The sequence below is a fragment of the Oncorhynchus mykiss genome, chromosome Y, assembly GCF_013265735.2.
Source record: "Oncorhynchus mykiss isolate Arlee chromosome Y, USDA_OmykA_1.1, whole genome shotgun sequence".
Lineage (NCBI taxonomy): Eukaryota > Metazoa > Chordata > Actinopteri > Salmoniformes > Salmonidae > Oncorhynchus > Oncorhynchus mykiss.
Genome location: NC_048593.1, coordinates 36,683,317 through 36,702,785, shown reverse-complemented (window position 1 = coordinate 36,702,785; position 19,469 = coordinate 36,683,317). Strand labels below are relative to the sequence as shown.

The following is a 19,469-nucleotide window of genomic DNA, read 5'->3' as shown; positions in this document are numbered from 1 at the left end:
ACGCAACGAGGCCGAGGTTCTGAGACACACGGCACCTGGTCAATATGCGACAAAACAGCTGTTCAATAGTTAAACGGTATATTGGAAAGTCACTTCTCAGATCCAACAAGTTAGAATCTTTAAGTAATTTGAGTCAGGTGTCAATTTACCCGAAGTCAAATGGTTGTCTAAATAAATTCAGAATTCAAGAAGTCAGCGCCAAAGTAATGGCAAATGTCTCTTTATATACCTTTTGATTCTCTGCACCCGATCCGCTGCTCCTCCCATTGCCTCAGAGCAGAGAGGGTGATGACATATCTTACAACAGGAAACACTTTTCTTACAGTGCATATATGGGCCTCTGGTTATGACAGAGCCCTTACTCTATCAGCAATGAGTCAAACAGCTGTTCCCATTTAGAGGTGTCACTTGAGGCAGAGGGTGATTCTTCCTGACACCAGTCAGGTTCAATAGTTGGTTGGCTGGTGCCTTCTTCTGGTGGCTTTGCCCAATCCGGTATTTCAGTAGGCGAGGTCATCTCTGTCTCTACCCTTGGTGGGAGAGGCAAGGGAAGAGGACTAGGAGGTAGATCCATTTGGCGTTTTACTACAACTTAACCAGCATGGCTACCACAGCATTCTGCAGCGATATGCCATCCCATCTGGTTTTCGCTTCGTGGGACTATCATTTGTTTTTCAACAGGACAATGACCCAACTCACCTCCAGGCTGTGTAAGGGCTATGTGACCAAGAAGGTTAGTGATGGAGTGATGCATCAGATGCCCTGGCCTCCACAATCACCCGACCTCAATGTTTGATATGAGTCTGGAAGGAGAGATTACAGTCTAGCCAGACACCTAGGTACTTATAGATGTCCACATATTCTAGGTCGGAACCATCCAGGGTGGTGATGCTAGTCGGGCGTGCGGGTGCAGGCAGCGAACGGTTGAAAAGCATGCATTTGGTTTTACTAGCGTTTAAGAGCAGTTGGAGGCCACAGAAGGAGTGTTGTATGGCATTGAAGCTCGTTTGGAGGTTAGATAGCACAGTGTCCAAGGAAGGGCCAGAAGTATACAGAATGGTGTCGTCTGCGTAGAGGTGGATCAGGGAATCGCCCGCAGCAAGAGCAACATCATTGATATATACAGAGAAAGGAGTCGGCCCGAGAATTGAACCCTGTGGCACCCCCATAGAGACTGCCAGAGGACCGGACAACATGCCCTCCGATTTGACACACTGAACTCTGTCTGCAAAGTAGTTGGTGAACCAGGCAAGGCAGTCATTAGAAAAACCGAGGCTACTGAGTCTGCCGATAAGAATATGGTGATTGACAGAGTCGAAAGCCTTGGCCAGGTCGATGAAGACGGCTGCACAGTACTTATCGATGGCGGTTATGATATCGTTTAGTACCTAGAGCGTGGCTGAGGTGCACCCATGACCGGCTCGGAAACCAGATTGCACAGCGGAGAAGGTACGGTGGGATTCGAGATGGTCAGTGATCTGTTTGTTGACTAGGCTTTCGAAGACCTTAGATAGGCAGGGCAGGATGAATATAGCTCTGTAACAGTTTGGGTCTAGGGTGTCTCCCCCTTTGAAGAGGGGGATGACTGCGGCAGCTTTCTAATCCTTGGGGATCTCAGACGATATGAAAGAGAGGTTGAACAGGCTGGTAATAGGGGTTGCGACAGCTTTTTTCCATCTACGTAACATTGCAAAAATCAGAAACTTTCTGTCCAAAAATGATGCAGAAAAATTAATCCATGCTTTTGTCACTTCTAGGTTAGACTACTGCAATGCTCTACTTTCCGGCTACCCGGATAAAGCATTAAATAAACTTCAGTTAGTGCTAAATACGGCTGCTAGAATCCTGACTAGAACCAACAAATGTGATCATATTACTCCAGTGCTAGCCTCTCTACACTGGCTTCCTGTCAAAGCAAGGGCTGATTTCAAGGTTTTACTGCTAACCTGCAAAGCATTACATGGGCTTGCTCCTACCTATCTCTCGGATTTGGTCCTGCCGTACATACCTACACATACGCTACGGTCACAAGACGCAGGCCTCCTAATTGTCCCTAGAATTTCTAAGCAAACAGCTGGAGGCAGGGCTTTCTCCTATAGAGCTCCATTTTTATGGAACGGTCTGCCTACCCATGTCAGAGACGCAAGCTCGGTCTCAACCTTTAAGTCTTTACTGAAGACTCATCTCTTCAGTGGGTCATATGATTGAGTGTAGTCTGGCCCAGGAGTGGGAAGGTGAACGGAAAGGCTCTGGAGCAACGAACCGCCCTTGCTGTCTCTGCCTGGCCGGTTCCCCTCTTTCCACTGGGATTCTCTGCCTCTAACCCTATTACAGGGGCTGAGTTACTGGCTTACTGGGGCTCTCTCATGCCGTCCCTGGAAGGGGTGCGTCACCTGAGTGGGTTGATTCACTGATGTGGTCATCCTGTCTGGGTTGGCGCCCCCCCTTGGGTTGTGCCATGGCGGAGATATTTGTGGGCTATACTCAGCCTTGTCTCAGGATGGTAAGTTGGTGGTTGAAGATATCCCTCTAGTGGTGTGGGGGCTGTGCTTTGGCAAAGTGGGTGGGGTTATATCCTTCCTGTTTGGCCCTGTCCGGGAGTGTCCTCGGATGGGGCCACAGTGTCTCCTGACCCCTCCTGTCTCAGCCTCCAGTATTTATGCTGCAGTAGTTTATGTGTCGGGGGGCTAGGGTCAGTTTGTTATATCTGGAGTACTTCTTCTGTCCTATTCGGTGTCCTGTGTGAATCTAAGTGTGCGTTCTCTAATTCTCTCCTTCTCTCTTTCTCTCTCTCGGAGGACCTGAGCCCTAGGACCATGCCCCAGGACTACCTGACATGATGACTCCTTACTGTCCCCAGTCCACCTGGCCGTGCTGCTGCTCCAGTTTCAACTGTTCTGCCTTATTATTATTCGACCATGCTGGTCATTTATGAACATTTGAACATCTTGGCCATGTTCTGTTATAATCTCCACCCGGCACAGCCAGAAGAGGACTGGCCACCCCACATAGCCTGGTGCCTCTCTAGGTTTCTTCCTAGGTTTTGGCCTTTCTAGGGAGTTTTTCCTAGCCACCGGTTTCTGTAGAGCACTTTGAGATATCAGCTGATGTACGAAGGGCTATATAAATACATTTGATTTGATTTGATTTGACAATGGCGGCGGATAGTATCTAATTATGTATAGAGTTTTGATGGAATTTTGTTGTGTTTGTTTGTGGAAAGCATGACATCCAGTAGGTGTTATTTTAATCTTATTCTTCAGCCCTATGCTGTCTGTCTACAAGTCTAAAATTATTGTATTCATGTTTATGGTGAGTCTCACTGCTATATTTATTTTGCCTGTTACATTCCATTTGAGGGATGTTTGGTAAACCTTTACTTGGATAGTCCCAAGTAGATGATCAGTAGATGTTCAGTAGATGTTTTAGTAGATGTTCAGTAGATGTTCAGTAGATGTTTTAGTAGATGTTCAGTAGATGTTTTAGTAGATGTTCAGTAGATGTTTTAGTAGATGTTCAGTAGATGTTCAGTAGATGTTCAGTATATGTTTTAGTAGATGTTCAGTAGATGTTTTAGTAGATGTTCAGTAGATGTTCAGTAGATGTTTTAGTAGATGTTCAGTAGATGTTTTAGTAGATGTTCAGTAGATGTTCAGTAGATGTTTTAGTAGATGTTCAGTAGATGTTTTAGTAGATGTTCAGTAGATGTTTTAGTAGATGTTCAGTAGATGTTCAGTAGATGATCAGTAGATGTTCAGTAGATGTTCAGTAGATGTTTTAGTAGATGTTCAGTAGATGTTCAGTAGATGTTTTAGTAGATGTTCAGTAGATGTTCAGTAGATGTTCAGTAGATGTTTTAGTAGATGTTCAGTAGATGTTCAGTAGATGTTCAGTAGATGTTTTAGTAGATGTTCAGTAGATGTTCAGTAGATGATCAGTAGATGTTCAGTAGATGTTTTAGTAGATGTTTTAGTAGATGTTCAGTAGATGTTCAGTAGATGATCAGTAGATGTTCAGTAGATGTTTTAGTAGATGTTCAGTAGATGTTCAGTAGATGTTTTAGTAGATGTTCAGTAGATGTTTTAGTAGATGTTCAGTAGATGTTTTAGTAGATGTTCAGTAGATGTTCAGTAGATGTTCAGTAGATGTTTTAGTAGATGTTCAGTAGATGTTCAGTAGATGTTCAGTAGATGTTCAGTAGATGTTTTAGTAGATGTTTTAGTAGATGTTTCAGTAGATGTTCAGTAGATGGTCAGTAGATGTTTTAGTAGATGTTTTAGTAGATGTTCAGTAGATGTTCAGTAGATGTTCAGTAGATGTTCAGTAGATGGTCAGTAGATGTTTTAGTAGATGTTTTAGTAGATGTTCAGTAGATGTTCAGTAGATGTTCAGTAGATGTTTTAGTAGATTTTTTAGTAGATGTTCAGTAGATGTTCAGTAGATCGTCAGTAGATGGTTCATTAGATGGTTCAGTACATGTTCGGTAGATGGTTCGGTAGATGGTTCGGTACATGTTCAGTAGATGTTCAATAGATGTTCAGTAGATGTTCAGTAGATGTTCAATACTGTTTCTGTTATGACATCTTTATCATAAGGAAACTATGGCAACTATGGGTGCTAAGGGAGGTGTTCTTCTGATTTGACTTCATGTAAACAGTTATGTGGAATAATAACATTTCACAACTGTGGCTCAGTTGGTAGTTGCTCTGGATCAGAGCATCTGCTAAATGACTGTAATGTTGTTCCTACATGGAGTAGGAGAACAGTAGAATAGGGATGAGCCATATTGCATCTCTGCCCTGTGTTGAATCCTAGGGCCCATTAACCTCTCCTCCTCACAATATCTCTCCTCTCCTCCTCATGATATCTCTCCTCCTCATGATATCTCTCCTCCTCTCCTCCTCACAATATCTCTCCTCCTCACGATATCTCTCCTCCTCGTGATGTCTCTCCTCCTCTCTAAATGTAGCCTCTTTCCTCCTCTTCCTCCCTTGTCTAACCTCCTCTTCTTCTCTCTATTCCACTCCCCCCACTCCTTGTTTCTCCTACACTGTACATTCATAAAATCAATTTTGCACATGATTATGCTCAGCCACAGAATGGGATGGAGGTGCTATTTTTAGTCGGCCAAGGGAGGAGAGGGAGAGCAGGGAAGCGAGAGAGAAAAGGGGGTGGGGACAAGTCATTATTTTCGTGATGTAGCTGTAGCTGGGGAGAGATTGGAGATCACCAGTTGGTTGGAGGCAGCTTGTCTAGAGGCAGCTTGGTTGGAGATCACCAGTTGGTTGGAGGCAGCTTGGCTAGAGGCAGCTTGGTTGGAGATCACCAATTGGTTGGAGGAAGCTTGTCTAGAGGCAGCTTGGTTGGAGATCACCAGTTGGTTGGAGGCAGCTTGGCTAGAGGCAGCTTGGTTGGAGATCACCAGTTGGTTGGAGGCAGCTTGGCTAGAGGCGGAGAGAGGAGTGAGAGCAGGCAACGGAGACGAGCAAACGACACCAGCTGAAAGACAGATAAGACACAGGTAAGAAGCTCTGCTATATTCTACATAGAACAGGCAAAGCCAGCCCCCTGGACTGATAGCTATACAAATCGATGGTACATGCACTGAGGAAATTAAATGGTTATATCAGAGCATGCATGGCCAAGCAATAACTACACTGGCATCTTCTGTTGAAATAGACACACTGATGCTCTATGGATTTTTGTTATATATATATACATGTTTAAAATGTAATTAATTCAAGTATGTGGGATCTGTAAAGCAGATGTACGTCATTGGAGATGAGGTTATGTAATAGGGATTTGGTTTGTTATGCACTCAGTCCCCTGCCTAATGTAGGTTAGTAACACTGGCTGGCTGTTCATTTTCCAGTCTGTCTTCTTGACCACTGTTCCTGAGACATTATGAGTTGTTCCTGAGACAACATTAGGAGGATAGGGAGGGAGAGGCATAATGGGTCCTAAAATGGAGAGCTGTGTCATGTTGCCCTGAAGAAAAGGAAAGGTGGTAGTGTCAACCCACCCAAAGTTCATTTTTGAATTTTTGTTCTTACGTATTTCTTTGTGTGTGGGAATATATTTTTGTTGTTAGGTGGGTGGACTATGTGTGCGTTTGTATGTGTGTGCCCACTTTGCTCTCCTATTGCATTGTAATACGAGCACACCCTGAGATGTGGTGAGGAGAGAGGTTACCATGGAGACAGACTCAGCACATCTTCCTGTAAACGATTGCACATACGCACTTTCAAAACGTATGTTACACTTTGCCTGTATTTTAATTTTGCCTCTATTCAATTAACTAGATGATAATTGATCAGTCATGCCAAAATTATCATGGCATGGCTTACATTTGACCAAATCCAAGCTTTACAAAAACAAAATATCTCAATCATTCCGAGGCTCTTCCCAGAGACTGATCTGACCAGCCTCTCTCTCCCTCCTGTTCCCAGGCATGCGTCCCCGCTCCAGACTCCTGGCTAAGAGGGGCCTACCCACTATCAGGGAGGGATATGAGGAGCTGGTCCAGGACATGAACCAGGCCAACAGCCTCCACCTCCCTCCCCATGGCCAGGTCCACTCCTCTCTGTCTACCCAGGACTACTTCCTGTCCATCTGTCAGCTCGCCTGCCCAACCTTCCCACTGGCCCAACCTGACTGTGACATCCTCACTGTAGGCTCGATGGCCTCTCTGAGGCCCTGCCTGAGGCTGCACAGACTGAGGGACCCTGTGCCACTCTGTCAGCCTCTGATTTCCAACGTCAGCCACCACACACAGTTAGAGCAGGAGGAGAGTCAAAGTGAGTGTAGTGGCCCAGAGAGAGTGGTGAATGTCAGCTCAGGTCAGACCTCCAGTAGGGTTCTCCCCAGTGTCTCTGACCCCCTAGAGTTCATCTACGGTCATGGGGAGGAACTCCTCTTAGCTGCCTGTCACGCCCCTGACTCACAGGGCTGTAAGGGTGAGGGGAGAGAGAGTGTGACCCAGCTTCGACCACAACCCCCGCTACGCGCCGACAGTTTCCCACGCATGTGTTCCGCGCCTCTGACACAGCACAAAGGCAGCTGCCCTGAGCTCTGCCTGATGGACCCCTCTGACCAAGAGAAGCAAAACCCTGACCCTGCTCCACCACAGACATCTTCATCAGACCAGCAGAAACCTGATGCCTCCAGCCCACTCTCCTGGAGGTTCCAGAACGACTCAGACAGGGCCCCTGCTGGTGGGAGGGGGAAGTGCACTCGCTACATGGACAAACACACAATGGTATCACACTGGATCGCTGACTGTCGCTCGGCCTGGAGAGAAGCCAGAGTCAGGGTGTGCATGCTTCCTGCCATTGCAGAGATGTAGACACATAGATCAGGTACAACCCTGTTAAGCCCTGCTGAGTATTGTACATAATGGATCCTTGATGTACTATACGTCCCACTTGATTGGTATGTTTGGACAATGCAGGCCCATATTGCAACATCTTCTCCTCGATGACTTTTCAGGCCTGACCTTTTTGTTTTACACTTTGTAATTTAAGACATATTGTAAACTAGCGTATGCCTCACAAAATATCACAGTCGGTGGAAAGTTGATCATGCCTTTAGAAGATTTTGGAAGACTAGTATTTGGGTGAATAAAGGTATGTGGAAAAGATGCTGAATTTTCTATGATTATGTACAAAGGCCTATCATTAAAAAACATGACGGATCCTAATCTTTCCGGTGTAGCGAGTTAATGATTCCATAACTATCGCACTCCGTTCTTTGCTAATGATAACTCTGGTCAAATCCAGTTGGCAGCTAAAACAGGAAAACCATTCTACTTTGAGAGTTTCATAACAAGTGAAATGGTACAGTGTTAGAAACGGAACTGAAGAAAATGTGATCCTACAGCTAGTTCAGGCTCCCTATAGCAGAGTATTTCAACTCAGATTATTCCCAGTGGTTCTGAAAATGCTTCTTGCGATTTCCTCTTCCCTGTATGATATAGGAGTTATGCAATGACAATGTAGGTGTGTGCAAAACTGAGCAGTCTGTTTCAATCTTCCACTTACTAAAGCCATGATGAAATAGTACAGATATTTTCAATCATATCATGTAATTCCCACTGAGTGAAACAGCATGTGAGATTGTTGTATTTCACTTTTTGATTGTGTGTTCTAATGGTCCTCCATGTTGTACAATGTCTGTCAAAATATATCAATTGAAAGACAACAATATTATCATTGACTTGTAAACGGTTGAGAGTTCAATCATGCACCCGAGTGGCGCAGCTGTCTAAGGCACTGTATGGCAGTGCTAGAGGTGTCACTACAGACCCGGGTTTGTTTCCAGGCTATGTCACAACCGGCCCGTGATCGGGAGTCCCATAGGGAGGAGCACAATTGGCCCGGCATTGTTCGGGTTAGGGGAGGGTTTGGCCGGGGGTGGTAGGCCGTCGTTGTAAATAAGAATTTGTTCTTAACTGACTTGTCTGGTTCAAAAAAATATTTTATCATTTATAGTACGGCTTTTGTACCTCTTTCCATTGTTGACCAGTAATCTAATAAATTATGTGTTTCACCCTGCCTGTGATTGTCAGTCAATATGCTCCAAAACATAGACCTTTGCACTTCTCTTAAATAATTCTCAATCTTTCCTTAAAATAAATTGAAATGTAAAAAAAAAACTTTTGGTCTCCACACGTTGTTATTAGATTGTAGACATTGCAAAAAAATGCTTTGTGGGGGGGGGGGGGGGGGGGGGGGGGGGGGGGGGGGGGGGGGGGGGGGGGGGGGGGGGGGCCTAAAGTTTACAATGTTAATTAAGAACATGAAAACAAATGGCAAGGACAAAGTGATTGGCACCAAGGAGCTAATACCTGATTAAACAGTCTTTGGCGAAGATTAACTTCTACTGCCAATTTGGCCCACTCTTCAGCTGCAAACTGTTACATTTCTTCAGTGTTGAGTGGGGTCATCCACTAACTGCCGTTTTCAGATCTTGCCATAGGTTTATGATTCAGATCTGGACTCATCGCTGGCCACTCCAGTGTTTATTCTCGAACCATTCCTGGGTGCTTTCAGATGTGTGTCTGGGTTGTTGTCCTGCTGGAAGACACACACGAACTTCAACACAGACCCATTTGTTGGTCTCCAAAACATCTTGATAATCTGCTGATTTCATAATGTCTTGCACACATTTAAGGCCCCCAGTACCAGAGGCAGCAAAGCAACTCCACATCATTATCGAACCTCCCCCATGTTTGATTGTAGGGAGGGTGTTATTTTCTTTGAATACTTATAGTGCTTCTAGCATTATACTGCAAGATAAACAATATGGGTGGCAGTTCAGTCCAGTATCTTCAGTGAGATTTATAGCATGGTAAATAACAGATTAGAAATTCCTAGAATTAACCAGGGATGTTATTTATATATAAAAAGAAAGGGAATTAGATTACAATGTATATAAAACTTAGTTTCAAGACCTCTATGTGCAAGCCTTGTTATGGACATTGCTATCTGAATATCAACGGTATCCGTCCAATGGTAGATTTGTGCAAACAAGTCACACAGTGCCCCCAGTGACAGGAGTCAGGACATAACAATCAAATCAAATGAAATAAAATGGTATTGCATTTGTCACATGCGTCGAAATACAACAGACTTCGATTTTACCGTCCACTTGGGTTGTTATATTCTCGCGAGACTACACAAAACCACGTACCATCACTGTGCGGAATTTCCTTTATTCTTCACATAGGAAACTGGATATCATGGCCGAGATGTGTCTTTGGTGTTCTGTAACCTTTCCCATTGACATTGTAAGGTTAAGACTCTCTTCAACTTTAACGTGTCTGTTGTAAGCGGTGTAGGGCCTTTTTATCTGGTAAGTTTAAACTAAATTGTACGTATTAGATCGTGTTTTTCATTCTATCGTCACCATTGTTGCGGTTACCCAAGCATCATGATCGCTCGCTAGCAACTGACAATTCTCAATTACTCTCTAGCTTGCTATGGCTGGTCATCTGTTTCGTATAATGCAATTGAAAGTTTATTGTTGTAGTTAGGCATTATATTTTATTTGACCAACAAACAGTTTTGATCGCTCAGATCTTCTATTCTACTGCTATTCTACTCGATGTGTCAAGTATCACTGTCTAACGTTACACCGTCTGACACGTAACGTAAAATCGATAAGAAATTATTAGATGATCCGATTAATGTAATTGTGTGCCATATTCACGGATATTAAATAGTGTTTACAAGGGGAAACGTAGTCATTTGCACAACTGAATGCTTTCATCCGAAATGTGTCTTCCGCATTTAACCCAACCCCTCTGAACCAGAGAGGCTGCATTGATCGACGCCCAGGGAGCAATTGTTGTGGGGATTAAATGCCTTGCTCAAGGGCAGAACTTCAGAACCTTGCCTGCTCGGGGATTCGCGCAAGCAGCTTTTCAGTTATTGTCCCAACGCTCTAACTGCTAGACTACCAGTCACACATAACTATATAGCCGTAGACTGTGCTGTTCTGACGATGTAGGCTATGATCTGCTCTAGTTTAGAGCTGTTGTTTTGAACATGGCCTCAGCCACAGACCACCTGTCTAACATGTCCTCTTCTTATTACTGTATTTGGTTCCTTTCCAGCTTTCAAGGTCTGTACTCCTCCTCCTGTCCCACAATGCTTTATCAGCAGGCCTTAATGTCTGAGAGTGAGCCTGATAAACCCAGCCTATTGTAGCAGTCATTAATTCCATTCAGCACTACACACATGGTTAGCATGGGCCTATATATCAGGGATGGTGGGGGGCCCCAAAAAATCAGTACGTACACCCATACACACACACAACCGTATTAGGGCCCGGGACCCTAAGCAAAATTTTGCCCCCCCACCTTGCGAGCAAAACATTTTAACAGACCTGCAATTCTACACATTTTTTGCCATGAGTTGTAGAGAAAATATTGCAGATTTAAAGCAAGTTTGCTGCAATTCTACACATTTTGCCATCTGGTAGTGAGAAGATTTTGCAATTTCATAAGTTTCATGCAATTCTATTCATTTTGCCTTTGGGCAGAGAGAAATGGGACATTTTACAGCTAATATCTTGCAATTCTACACATTTAGCAATTGGGGGGGTTGATCAGCGGGCCTAGAGGAGGTCGGATCACCAGTTGCCCATCTCAGCTCTATAGCATTGAACTAGCCTACATTTCAGGTCGTGTTCTGTAGTGAAGACTTCGACCTCCCTGGCACATTTGTCCAGGCTGCTTTCTCAAATAGCATGCGAGAATAGAACACTAAAACAGAACACAACACCATATCATCTGCCAAGTAGTGAAACATTGACTCTCCCCAGTGGCGCAATGCTGTCAATAAACAAGCTGTTACCCTTGTTTTGACTAAGGCTGTCAATAAACAAGCTGTTACCCTTGTTTTGACTAAGGTTGCTTGCTGTCATTGGCCACTGACTCAAGCATGCACCTGGAAGTTTTCCCATGATTATCTGATATTGTTTCTTTGCAATGAGCATGTACACTGTACTTTTAATTACAAATAAAATATTGATTTAAAAAAAGTTTTTCTGGGTTGTTGAAATTTGATATTCTCTGCCTCCTCTTAAGGTCCAGTCCAATCTTTTGTCAGGTTGGATTCATCTGAACACTACCTCATTGTCAGCCATAAGAGTCGGCCTTCTGAAACAATGTCCAGATCAGGCGATATACCAGGTAGGGCTGGGGGGCAGTGAGAGTGGGCATTACAGTGTTGTGTACTTGTTTTTAAATGGTGATGTTATATGTAAACATATGCTTCCAACACATATAGCTCATCATTTTGTGTATTTTGAGACCATTTTGAGTGATTTTTAGAGTTTTAATCCTTCATTCCCCCCTCAGCCCTGGAGTCTGGGACCTCAGAGGGGCAACTGGGAGGCCTGTCCCTACCTATTGGCATGACCCGCCGTGCCATGAGCTATGATGACAACATGGAGGCGCCCATGTCGCCGCCTCCCTCTGATATCAACATCAACAACCTGTGGGCAAAGAGGCCTGTCGTCCCACCCAGGAGGTTCCGTCATCAGGCTGAGGTAGATGCCACACTTCCACTTCTCTCCAGCCTCAGAGTTCGGATGGTGCTGTGTCTGTCCGTCAGTGGAGGCTGCTGAGCGGGTTGATGGTTCATAATGGGTGGAACAAAGCAAATGGAATGGCATCAAACACATGGAAACCATTAGTTTGCTGTATTTGCTACCATTCCGCTCCAGCCATTACCGTGAGCCCGTTCTCCCCAATTAAGGTGCCACCAAACTCCTGTGCCGTCAGTATTCATAAAGCGTCTCGTGGTAGGAGTGTTGATCTAGAATCAGGTATGTAAACGTATTCATTAGATCTAAAAGGTAAAACTGATACTACATCAGCCCTCGTACTCTGACACGCTGATGTGTGTATGTGATGCCATTCTACTAGGCAATGTACAGATCCTGTTGTATTGCTACATTACTATAGTTAATATGTACTGTATATACAGTGCATTCAGCAAGTATTCAGACCCCTTGACTTTTTCCACATTTTGTTATGTTACAGCCTTATTCTGAAATGAATTAAATCGTCGTCCCCCCCCCCCCCCCCCCCCCCCCCTCAATCTACACCCAATACCCCATAATGATAAAGCAAAAACAGGTTTTTAGATATGTTTGCAAATGTATAAAATAAAACTGATAACATTTACATAGGTTTTCAGATCCTTTACTCAGTACTTTGTTGAAGCTGTATTCGGGGAGTTTCTCTGCAGATCCTCTCAAGCTCCTTTAGGTTAGATGGGGACCGTCGCTGCAAAGCTGTTTTCATGTCTCTCCAGGGATGTTCGATCGTGTTCAAGTCTGGGCTCTGGCTGAGCCACTCAAGGACATTCAGAGACTTGTCCCGAAGCCACTCATGCATTGTCTTGGCTGTGTGCTTAGGGTCGTTGTCCTGTTTGAAGTTGGACCTTCACCCCAGTCTGACGTCCTGAGAGCTCTGGAGATGGTTTTCATCAAGGATCTCTGTACTTTTCTACGATTTCCCTCGATCCTGACTAGTCTCCCAGTCCCTGCTGAAGAACAACCCCACAGCATGATGCTGCCACCACAATGCTCACCGTAGGGATGATGCCAGGTTTCCTCCAGATGTGACGCTTGGCATTCAGGGCCAAGGAGTTCAATCTTGGTTTCATCAGACCGGAGAATCTTGTTTCTCATGGTCTGAGAGTCCTTTAGGTGCCTTTTGGCAAACTCCAAGCGGGCTGTCATGTGCCTTTTTACTGAGGAGTGGCTTCCATCTGGCCACTCTATGCTCTCACATGCAGTGTCAACTGTGGGACCTTATATAAACAACTGTGTGCCTTGTTTAAATCATGTCCAATCAATTGAATTCACCACAAGTGGACTCAAATCAAGTTGTAGAAACATCACAAGGATGATCAATGGAAACAGGATGCACCTGAGCTCAATTTCGAGTCTCGTAGCAAAGGGTCTGAATACTGTAAATAAGGTATTTCTGTTTTATTTTTAATACATTTCAAAAATGTCTAAACCTGTGTGCACTTTGTCCTTATGGGGTATTGTGTGTAGATGAGGGGAAAATATTAGGAAGGTGTTATTTTGTATTTTTTTACTCTGTGTCTATGACCCCAGGTGACCTATTCATGCAAATGCTCCTCTAACTGCCTCTGATCCATTGGTGTGTTTTTTTATTTTATTTTCTTCTCATTTTTAAAGGAGGATGAATCTGGAATGACCCTAACCCACGCTGCGCCTTTTGACCCTGGCCACAGGCCAAATATGCCTGCCGTGGTGAAGGCCAAATCATCCTCCGTCATCATCAACTCTCTCATGACCAGTAAGACTTTACCATGATCGTGAACGAGGGTTACTGTATTGGTAGTGTATTAACCTCAGCATGACCTATTCCAATCCTGCTGCTCGTTAATGGAACACTGATGAGCTTTTATTTGGATTGTAATCAAGCTCGTTTTGGATAACGTTAGGCTGTCTGTCTCAGCGGAGAAACACGTCCTGCTTTAATACAGTATGTTTTTTTCCAGAGCAAACCCAGGACAGCATGTACAGGTTTGAGCAGCAGGCTGGGCTGAGAGACACTGGGTACACCCCCCATAAGGGCCTCACTGCTGAGGAGACCCGCCACCACCACCGTATGCCTGAGTCATTCCAAGTGGGTCTTTATTTTATTGCTTAACGGGGCACAACTTTATTTTCCGAGAGTCAGATAATAATTAACAGAAATATACATCCATATTTTTATTAAATGTATTTTCCTTCATGATAGGTTTGATAAAGCATCAACAAAGTGAAATCAGTGAATCCTCAAAATCTCAGTTAGCAATCTATGTCAAGGAGGAGTGATTCATAAGGTTTTTACTGTTAATAATATTCTTCACACCGTGTTATTTTTTTCCTTGATGTATTTCCTGTAGAAAATGAACATTCAAACTGTGGATATGGGAGCGGGACATAAGGGAGGACATGAGGACAAGCAAACATCATCTGCTCAGTCCACCCCGAATAGCACTCCTCAGAGCTCACCTAAACAGAACCGCAGGTAAGTGCAACCATGTCCTCGTTACCATTTATTCATGGAAATATGCTGTACTTTGACACAGGACACCAAATAAAGTCAGCGAAAAACGAAACGTCACTTTTTCGGGACCCTGTCTTTCAAAGATAATTTGTAAAAATCCAAATAACTTCACAGATCTTCATTGTGAAGGGTTTAAACATAGTTTCTCATGCTTGTTCAATGAACCATAAACAATTAATGAACATGCACCTGTGGAACGGTCATTAAGACACTAACAGCATACAGACGGTAGGCAATTAAGGTCACAGTTATGAAAACATAGGACACTAAAGAGGCCTTTCCACTGACTGAAAAACACCTAAAGAAAGATGCCCAGAGTCCCTGCTCATCTGCGTGAACGTGCCTTAGGCATACTGCTAGGAGGCATGAGGACTGCAGATGTGGCCAGGGCAATAAATTGCAATGTCCGTACTGTGAGATGCCTAAGACAGCGCTACAGGGAGACAGGATGGACAGCTGAATGTCCTCGCAGTGGCAGACCACGTGTAACAACACCTGCACAGGATCGGTACATCCGAACATCACACCTGTGGGACAGGTACAGGAAGGCAACAACAACTACCTGAGTTACACCAGGAACGCACAATCCCTCCATCAGTTCTCAGACTGTCCGCAATAGGCTGAGAGAGGCTGGACTGAGGGCTTGTAGGCCTGTTGTAAGGCAGGTCCTCGCCAGACATCACCGGCAACAACGTCGCCTATGGGCACAAACCCACCATCGCTGGACCAGACAGAACTGGCAAAAAGTGCTCTTCACTGACGAGTTGCGGATATGTCTCACCAGGGGTGATGGTCGGAGTCACATTTATCGTCGAAGGAATGAGCGTTACACTTAGGCCTGTACTCTGGAGTGGGATCGTTTTGGAGGTGAAGGGTCCGTCATGGTCTGGGGCGGTGTGTCACAGCATCATCGGACTGAGCTAGTTGTCATTGCAGGCAATCTCAACGCTGTGTGTTACAGGGAAGACATCCTCCTCCCTGATGTGGTACCCTTCCTGCAGGCTCATCCTGACATGACCCTCCATCATGACAATGCCACCAGCCATACTGCTCGTTCTGTGCGTGATTTCCTGCAAGACAGGAATGTCAGTGTTCTGTCTGGTCCAGCGACGAGCCCGGATCTCAATCCCATTGAGCACGTCTGGGACCTGTTGGATCGGAGGGTGAGGGCTAAGGCCATTCCCCCAGAAATGTCCAGGAACTTGCAGGTGCCTTGGTGGAAGAGTGGGGTAACAACTCACAGCAAGAACTGGCAAATCTGGTGCAGTCCATGAGGAGGAGATGCACTGCAGTACTTAATACAGCTGGTGGCCACACCAGATACTGACTGTTACTTTTGATTTTAACCCCCCCCTTGTTCAGTTTGTCTGTTGAATCTTATGTTCATACACATGTTAAGTTTGCTGAAAATACACGGTTTACAGTGAGAGGATGTTTCTTTTTTTGCTGAGTTTACATGTGCCCTTATTCACCTTATCTAAATGAGCATGAGTATGAAGCCTATTCAGCAGCCACTGTAAAGTGGTTGACCATCTGGTAATTCTCTGTGTTCCTGGCAGGGGCTGGTTGTCCAGCCAGAGCTCGACAGCATCTGTCAGTAGCTCAGACCTCAGTACCAGCTCTAACACCAGTGTGGACATGGGTGAGGGGGGAGGAGCAGTCGAACGCTGGGGTATCTTTGGACCACGTCCGGTTGTTCAGAAATCCACTACCGACCCAGGTACTGACCACACCATTAATGGGATTTGGGGAGGATGATATTTTACATGTTTTCATTTTGCTTCCTCTGAACTGTAATCCTGTTGGTAGATTGGTTCAATGTTCTTTGAAGTGAATTACACATTAATAAGATTGTTTTTACATGGTTGTGTACTAAATCGGTACACTTGATTTTCATTGTGTATCAGACATCCTTATTTATGGTGAATTTGTGCATTTAACAAATTATTACTTTATGAGATGTTCATAGTCTAGGTTGAGTTTGTCATGTTGTCATTGTTCTCCTGTGTATTCTCTCCAGGGGGTTTTGCTCTCCAGTCGTACCGCGGGGCCCAGAAGCCCACCCCCATGGAGGTGATGAAGGCTCAGGCCACTCGGCTGGCTTATGACCCTGCTGTTAACCAACAGGCCCCTCCCAAGATGGAGATCCCCACCACGGAGAGCAGTAGACTGTCGGCACGGCCACACAAGCTCAAACCTCGAGACATAAATATCCTCACGCCCTCAGGTTTCTGAGACGTACCATGTTGTCACTACTCCTTCATTTTGTAGCTGGTCTACCATCTAGTCCAAGGCTCTCCAACTCTGCTCCTGGAGAGCTACCGTCCTGTAGGTTTTCACTCCAACCTGATTCAGCTTAACAACCAGCTAATTATTGGAATCAGGACAGTGGCGCTCCTGGAACAGGGTTGGAGAGCCCTCTGGTCTAGACTATTCTCTCCCCACTTCTATTATTTAACACCCTTGTTTTGCCTCAGCCTTTTGCCTTGTAATAGAACCGTGTATATTTACTTTGTATGTATGGTCCGACTGTGAAGATGTTCTGATGCATGGTGTTGCAAAGTGTAACTAACTCTCACTGTTTTGACAAAGACTGTAAAAGTCCAAATGTGTTCATGGTTTGGTCATTCAGTTGGCTTGTGAATCTCATTCAGAAGTACACTATCACCAGCTTTTCATTGTCTGTAGATTTCTGTACGATGTAATGATTCACATTTGTCATGTCTTCAAGAACATTATGGTGATTATTGTTCACCCTCAAGGAAGTGTTTTTCTTTCCGTGTATCCGCATTCCTGCTGTCAAGTCGACCGTTTTGAAGTTGAAACACTGTCAGTAAAACCCTGCAACAGAATGTTAATAACGTTGCATATTAATCAGAGAACTGTTACTATTTGACTGACCCTATTCAGGTATTTTCACTTTTTTTATATATAGAAAAAGATCCATATATATACCTCACCTGTGGTCTTTGTTGTAAATATCTGATTAAATTACAATGATAACTACAGTATAAAAGTATGGTTCCATCTTCCAGGATTTGCCTGAACCATCAACCTTCCAGAAACAGTGGAAAGATGGTCAGCACTGCAGAGGTCAAAGAACCTGCCGGTGAAGGATGGATTTTAATTGGGATTTGGAAATGTATCTTTTGGTCAATTTCATAACCGTTTCTAGGTCAAGAATAGTTACTGATTGACAGGAATGGAAACCTGCAGCTGTTACACTGTGATGGTCACGTCTTCAGCAGATACTAACTATCGCCAGTAGGTGGAATCCCACTCTTTGTGACAGACACCATCTGCACTGTGGCTGGACAACTCACAGGCTGCAGATCTCGGATTTAATTTAACCATGTACAGTATTGCTATGTCAGCCTGTAACTGTTCCCCTGACTGATATACTGCCATGTGAGATTCCCTCGTGTTTACTAATTGTTAATGAAGCCGGTGAATATCAATAGCTCAGTTGTTCATGTAAAACAAATAGGCACAAACAGCCAGTCAGCTGATATTCCCTCTATGCTTTAACATACTGGGTTTCCTCAGCCCCCCATGGCATCATTCAAAGCCACCCTTCTTATTGCCACAGGCACAACCCATGCCTTCCAGTAATCATTCCCGTTCCCCCACCAAATCTCTCCCAGAGTGACTGCATAGCATGTCATTTCCTACACCTACGCGGTGAGCCCTGTGGGATGTCTGGTGTTGATCTGGAGACAGCGGCCCACCCTCGCCTCGGCCTGCTGCCCAGCCAGTGACTGAGCATTCTGCTCTCTGACTTGCTGTTTGTTATGGAGCAAAAACTCTGTGGGCCACACCAATATATCTGGGGGAGAAGGCGATCATAGTAAAATCTACACAAAGGAACTCTCGCCCGCAATCTTGATGCAACAAGATACATTTCTCTATTGGCTGTCACTTGGATTCAAAGGCTTTTATGACGCAGTGGCTCTTAACTTTATCTTCAAGAATCTCTTCTAGATCACCCACACAAAGTTAAGCAATAGTTGGAATTGTCAGTTTTGATGGGTACGTCAGCACACCATGACATCACCATGGGAACGTTCATGGGAAGGCTTTCCCTTTCATAATAAAAATATATGTTCTTTAGCAGCTTTGATCCAAAGTGACTTAGAGTCATGTTTCATTCCTATATTTATTGTCATTGATGAAATTATTTTATCAACTACAATATAAATACACACAACTCAACACACTCACCCAACACACTCAACAACACACTCACACAACACACTCACCAACACGCTCACACAACACTCAACAACACACTCAACAACACGCTCACACAACACACTCACACAACCCACTCACCAACACACTCAACACACTCACCAAAACGCTCACACAACACACTCACCAACACGCTCACCCAACACACTCAACAACACACTCACACAACACATTCACCAACACACTCACCAACACTCAACAACAGATTGACACAACCAGATGAACACATGTACAGGATCTACTCACAGACACAGCATCCGTTCGTCTAGCTGGCCACACCATCCCACACAGACGTGTCCACAAGAGGCAGAGGTGCTCTTCTGCATGACTGCTGATGACGGGGTTGTCCCCTGGTCTACACTGAACTAGGGTGGGGAGTGTAAAATCAGACAATGATAACGCTATATCCTCCTGGACCACATTAAAATGTGATTGAACACACTGACGACTATGCATTACCATGAAACTCATGAAACATTTAAAACCATTAGAATAATGTCTGCCATAGGGAATATAGCCATTAAAAACAAATGGTCCATCTTTGAAAGCTATGTATAATTTTGTCTGAGTAAATGAGTAAGAAACAAAATATACATATTGCATTATTGTTGTGCTT

At 44.4% G+C, this 19,469-nt stretch overlaps 2 protein-coding genes across 2 annotated transcripts; both read left to right on the top strand.

Moving 5' to 3' along the window:
• Positions 1 to 5,178: 5,178 nt before the first annotated feature.
• Positions 5,179 to 8,552, top strand: LOC118936290. Its single transcript, XM_021591585.2, has 2 exons — positions 5,179 to 5,521; positions 6,450 to 8,552. The coding sequence occupies exon 2, from the start codon at positions 6,452 to 6,454 to the stop codon at positions 7,343 to 7,345; it is 894 nt and encodes a 297-aa protein (XP_021447260.1). The 5' UTR covers positions 5,179 to 5,521; positions 6,450 to 6,451; the 3' UTR covers positions 7,346 to 8,552.
• A 1,128-nt stretch (positions 8,553 to 9,680) lies between these two features.
• Positions 9,681 to 18,720, top strand: LOC110510204 (putative monooxygenase p33MONOX). The gene is made up of 8 exons (XM_021591580.2): positions 9,681 to 9,852; positions 11,591 to 11,695; positions 11,864 to 12,054; positions 13,723 to 13,843; positions 14,049 to 14,176; positions 14,439 to 14,563; positions 16,162 to 16,322; positions 16,623 to 18,720. The coding sequence occupies exons 2-8, from the start codon at positions 11,671 to 11,673 to the stop codon at positions 16,835 to 16,837; spliced, it is 966 nt and encodes a 321-aa protein (XP_021447255.2). The 5' UTR covers positions 9,681 to 9,852; positions 11,591 to 11,670; the 3' UTR covers positions 16,838 to 18,720.
• Positions 18,721 to 19,469: the final 749 nt, after the last annotated feature.